At 33.3% G+C, this 6,487-nt stretch overlaps 1 protein-coding gene across 1 annotated transcript; it reads right to left on the reverse strand.

The window, feature by feature from the left end:
* Nucleotides 1-4,268: 4,268 nt before the first annotated feature.
* LOC123769305 (uncharacterized) lies at nucleotides 4,269-5,000 on the reverse strand. The gene has a single exon (XM_045760415.2). The coding sequence runs from the start codon at nucleotides 4,998-5,000 to the stop codon at nucleotides 4,269-4,271; it is 732 nt and encodes a 243-aa protein (XP_045616371.2).
* Nucleotides 5,001-6,487: the final 1,487 nt, after the last annotated feature.

Raw genomic sequence — 6,487 nt, forward strand, 5'->3', positions numbered from 1 at the left:
CATCCCCCCTCTCGTCCTCCCCACCATTCTAAACTACCTCATCCGATGCATTCCATAATGGTCTGATGCTTCCATCAGAAAATTGGGAACATCAAATGATCTGACGTTCCCAATTTTCTGATGGGAACATCAAATGATCTGATATTCCCATCACTGAAAAATAAAAACAGCTAAAAAAAATGATATGAAAAAATAGAAAATAAAATATACTCATGAAATGAACAGAATGGTTAACAACGCAGCTCAATTGCAATGCAATGTCACAATAACATTTAATAACAATAACATTTAAATATACTTTAAGATATAATCTAGAAGAAAATAAGGACATTGAAACGGTTCATGAACTCGATTTCAATAAAGGACACTATGGGGAACTTTGAAAAATAGTTAATGAGTATAATTAGACAGACTTGTTGCTAGGCAGAGGAGTAAATAATGAGATATATGGCAAATTTTGCAAAATATACAATGAAGGTACACAATCATTCATACCCAAACAAAGCAAAATGCTAGGTAAGAACAAAGCAGTTGGCCCGTAGGAGAAAGGAGATACCCACAAGACTAGAATACAAGTCATTAACAAGCATGCAAGTATAATACATAATACATGCAGACATATATAATCCAAAAAAATGTCAAATTTACGTACTTATTATTACATTACAAATATCCAAGGTTTTGAAGACACGTTTCCTCCTGCGCCCAACGAGTGAATACTGAGACCAGACCCCATTGGTCCCTATCCTCCTCATCATTCGTCTCACTGTGTCTCCACAGCTTGCACCGCCCATTTGAGACAGCGTCTGGACCTGTTAAAATAATGCATAAGCTGTAAGGTAATAGAGAATAATATATATCTTTCAATCTCAACATTAGATTTTCAAATTTCCAACTGTATTAAATAAATAGCATTAAAATATTTTCCTTCTTAACTATTACAAAAATCAACGAATTTGAGTAACTTTTGCTTTTGTTTTATTTGTACCTTAAACATAACACTGAACAATCAATTATGTGCCACCCCACCTTCCTTCATCCGCAAAAAAACTAATCAAAAGACATATGTACAAGGCTAAAAAAATTAAACAACACTTACCATACTCAGGCTAAAAGAATTAAGCAACACTTACCATACTCTTTTTATATTCACTGTTAACTTTTAGCTCGTGTGACAGACTTTCCACCTGCTCAACAGTTTCAAGTGGGGATGGAAGAATGTCTTCCAGGATTGGTATATCTCCATGTGTTTTTGACATATGGGTTTCCGTCATTTTGACAATATTCAGGATATCCCCTGATAAAAATGTCAATTTTGATAATTCCTTCATTATGTATTCCATTTTTTCTGTTACTGCAAAAAAAAAAAAAGGCTTACTAGAACCAGCATTTAGTGTTGCATATATATGATATATGTATTGATCCTTAGTGGATCCTATTTTAGTGACAGACACATTGGTGTCAGGTCACTGTCAAATGGGCTACTGTCATGTAGCCTTCAATTATGTAACCTCTCCCATTCTATGATAGGGGTGACACAGGGCAGCATCCTTAGACCCCCTCCTATTTGTTATATACATCAATGATCTGCTTTATGTCTCTAACATGATTAAACCTGTATTGTTTGATGATACTACCATCATCTACTTAGTTGCTTTACAAGAATGTAAAATTTCAAGTCTGTACTCTCCCTCAATGTATTTTCTTGTATGTATAACAAAAAATAAAGAATCAACACATAATAAATCGGTACTTACTAGATTTTTCGAAAGGAGAGCTTTCAGTTCTGTCTTGTCTTGGAGTTTGAGGGGAAGGTATTGTACTCGGCCTGTAGATAGACTTGCTGGTTCCACAAGATTCTGTCAGGGGTGGAAGCGTATTAGCATTGTATAGAAAATATTTACAAAATAGTTTTAAATACATAAAACTACAAATAGTAATTATTGAATTATTACATTAGCTTATAGCTTTTATGAATGCATTAAAAAATTTTGTTTCACACAATGGAGCGACACCATTTAAAGTGTTTCCATCACCCTGAAGGCTGGTAAAAATATATTACATTAAAATCATACACAAGTACGTTACTATCTGTGTATGTAAATGTTTCTCCAGTTACTTAAAGCTTACCAGTTCTGTCTTGTCTAGGAGTTTGAGGGGAAGGTATTTTACTGGGCCTGTAGATAGACTTGCTGGTCCCACAAGATTCTGTCAGGGGTGGAAGCGTATTAGCATTGTATAGAAAATATTTACAAAATAGTTTTAAATACAAAATAGTTCTGTCCAGTTCTGATCAGTTCTGTCTTGTTCTGTTAAAAAGAAAACCATCATACAAAAAGAAATAAAATGTTTTCAATTAAATTAAATTACCTGATTCCTGTATCATATTATTTTGATGTTCATCTAGAGTCAGCTTACACTCGGCAGTCTTTCGGGGCATGGAAACAGTTACTTTTCTTGGTGGTGAATCTTCACTGTCTGAAACAAAAACGTTTAATGCATTCAGAAAAGCTATTAACATATATCTATATATATATTTTAATATATTACCTAGCAAAATATATTACCTAGTAAATAAGATTATTTGTTCATGTTTCATTTTTTTAACAATTATTTTGAATAACTCTAAACATTCATTCCTACATACCTCCATCCACATCATTTGGTATTCTTCTGTATTTTGCTGCCCTATGGTGATAACTTGTGTCTGTGTCACTTTCCATATTTGACGTTTCTTCTGCCTTTTTAAGGTGTTTTAGGGCAAGTTCCCAAGTACCTATAATAAAAATTAGAGTATATATAATTCATTATTACGAAACTTTGTATAACATCAAAATATTGAGAAATTTTTTTATATAAACCATATGAATCAATGCTTGTATTTAATTACTATCAATGGAATAAATCTTGCTGATGTTGAAACGTCTCCATTTTGATAGGTCTGGTATTTCTCCTCTTTTGGCTTTCGATGATTGGTTTTCACGTGGCCAATAGCCCACGTTTGATCCCTGGAAAGGGGACATATATTTGTAGATATATGTATATGTAAATGTATGTCTCATAAATCGAGGCCCCACTGTATTTCATATATTATATACATATATATCTCTAAATCTATCAACATATATCATATACACATATTTTAAATACTAATGTTTTAATTTTGCAAATAAACAATATATATATATTGACTTACATCAGATGCACTAAACATCCATTTGATATAGATGATTGACAATTCTCCTTCTTCATCTTCCACAACGATGTATTTATTTTCAGATTGAGCCATCTACAAATTTAAACTGATTAGGGACATTTTCTGCAGCACATTATCAGTGTCTAAGAAAATAAGCAGTCACTAATTTTATATAGTAGTACTAAACAACAATGTTAACCTTAATTCTAATATGTTATGAAGGTGAACAATACTTTTTACTAAAGTTAAAAGTTTGCAATGTAAGCAAAGAGTATTCCTACAGCTTGCACAAGAATCAAAAACATAATCACAAGAAACTTACTAGTCATAAATCATGTAGTATTGACAAGAAGATATAAGTACTTTCTGTTTTCTTGATTAACATTCCTCTTGTTGATGTGTTAATGCTAGATACTTTTTTTAAAAAGTCCTTACGTGGATTAACATTGAAGGCCCCAAATATTCTTGAATCACAAGGACTAGTAAATATTGGGCTTTGAAAAGGATATACCCTAACAATGAAGTAATTTTCTTCACTTCTTCGGCTGTGTACAGTCCTTAACACTTCACAGCAATTATATCCAGGTAACGAATATACATTGTTAGGAAATTTATGAGAAATTTTATTATCTGGAGATGTTTTATAAATCATGGTATTTTCAGCCTCCTTTATTCTTTTTGTAATTTGGACAATTGGATTTTTACTTGATCTGACCATCTTTTTCAGCTGATGCAAATAATTTTCAAATGGAAAAGCTGAACAACTGTCAAGAGTACCATGTTCCTCAGCATCTGCTGTTAGGTGAATCAAACTGTGAACATTGTAGACTAGAAAATCTTTCCCATACAGATCACCACACCTTGATACAAAATTCAGCAAAAGGTCATGAGCATATTTGCCGTATTTTAAGGACATACATGTGGGCGAAACAAGAAAACTTATACCAACACTGAGAGTAAGGAAATGATCATACATCTCTTGGGGTAGAATACCTTTCAATACAAGCTTTCCTGTGTAGAGAAGAAACTGTCTGTATTCAGTTGCCTTCCATCGGTCAATTTCTTCCAAACCTCATGGTTTACGTGCAAAAATATTGGGCACAAAATCTTTTATGCTCACCAATCTAGCACTAATTTCAGAAATCTGGCGGCTACATAATTTAAATGTGTTTTTCCGTATCCAGGTGACAAGAAGTCGCTTCATAACACCAAGGCACACCTGGTGCATATAGTCAATGGGAAACGCTGCAATTAAGTCTATGTTCAAGTCACAGAATGGTGATTTACCATGATGATGTTGCGAGTTAGATTGATTACGGAAGCGTGTGTCTGTTCTAATGGTTAAATTTGTTACTTCTGGATATGTCATTTTCCCCATCCAAGTACCTTTCTGTTCACATTTGTCACAGCCATAATAACCTGAAAACAGTTTTATGGACTTCACCATAGCCTTAGTAGGTGCATCACAAATTACACATTGTAATTTTATGTTGATAGTTCTGTTACCATACTGAATCCCATGCAACAAAAGGTCATCCATATCAGATATAAAATCATATAAGAAATTTAAATCACTTGGCTTAGAACGTCCATACATGAGGACAACGGGAAAGACTTTCAAAGGTTTAATATTCATTACTGCACAGAGAACTGGCCACAAAGCATCATTTTTGCTTCTAAATATAGCAAGGCCATCAATGTTACATGACAATAATAATTGTCTCAGTCCTTTTATAGTTGCTTTTGGATATCTACTTATGTTTTTTAACAGTTCCTCTTTTAACCCAAAGTAGACATATTTCATTCCAGATTTCTGCTGAGTTTCTATGTACCTTTCAGAACTGATTAGTGTCCGAGCTGTTTTTGGTAAGTAGTCAATTCCCATTTGCCTCAAAATTTTTAATAATTCATCAACAGCATTGTGTGTAACACCATTCTTGTTTACCCACTGAATTAATAAATTCTGTGGGTAAACAAGTGAATGATGATTATCATGGTCATCATTCTCCTCCTCACTTTGAGAATTAGATAATACATCATGAATATCAGTAAGATTCATGTGTAAATCATCAATTTCAGAGCCAAATCCATACTCTTGATTTGACTCGGCTTCAAAAGAACTAATGTCATTGTCTGACGACTCAATCTCTGAACTTGATGCTGCCTCAGTAAGATTAATGGGTTCACTAGTGTGTACAGCTGTATTTGGATGCATTTTGTGTATACGTTTTAGCCTTCTTGATACTTGCATCCATCTGTTGTTGTATTGGAGTCGCTTTTTTCGCTTATACTCGTACATTCTGTTAAAGAGTGTCAAATTTCTACATTAGACTACCATATTTCCTATATTATTGTTAATAATGTATTGACAGATGCAATATGTATTAAAATTCTAAAAATAAGTCATTCATTATATACAATGCGAACAAGCCTGAATGGTCCCCAGGACTATATGCGAATGAAAACTCATTCGCATATTATATACAATGTGTGATAATTAAAGCTGGTGCATATAACATCCTTGTCAGGCACATGCAAAAGTGAACACTTCCAGAATTGGAGACATGCAGAAATGTAACATGTGGAAATAGAGGCATGCCAAAACAAAGACATGCATAAATTCAAATTCTTATCGAAATAATTTCTAGTGATTATTATATAAATTATTCCATCAGTACTAGATCAAATATTCAATACCATCCTCCCATTGGAAAGAGTAATCATGTCCTGTTGGACATTAATTATATGTTGAGATATAATCTAAAAGAAAATAGGGACATTGAAATTGTTGTTAAACTCTATTTCAATAAAGGACACTATAGGGAACCTCGAACCCTGTATTACAAGAGTAAGTGAAAATATTGGAAAAAATAATTAAAGCTAAATGTGAAGAACACCTGGAGATATGGTGCCCATATCTAAAGAATCACATCAACTGGAAAAGGTATAGACATGCCAATAAGTGGCTCCCAGGTTAGAGGCATAAAATGCCAAAACTAGATGGTAGAATAAAAAGAAGATATTGTAAAAGGTAACCAAACAAAGATGCCACAGATATATTAGAAAATTAACTTTCGCAAGCAGCATGGTAGACACGGTTGGAACAAGTTAGGTGAGAGGGTGGTGGAGGCCAAAACGATAATCATAATCATCTGTATCAATATTTTATTTATTTCAATATCGATATATATTTTATCAAGGGTTTGATAAAATACAGTAGACTGCCTACTGGTTTTACCTGTAATAAGGTTTGATACATGTGCTATGTGATAAGGACTTTGATACATGTGA

Source organism: Procambarus clarkii, chromosome 66, assembly GCF_040958095.1.
Source record: "Procambarus clarkii isolate CNS0578487 chromosome 66, FALCON_Pclarkii_2.0, whole genome shotgun sequence".
Lineage (NCBI taxonomy): Eukaryota > Metazoa > Arthropoda > Malacostraca > Decapoda > Cambaridae > Procambarus > Procambarus clarkii.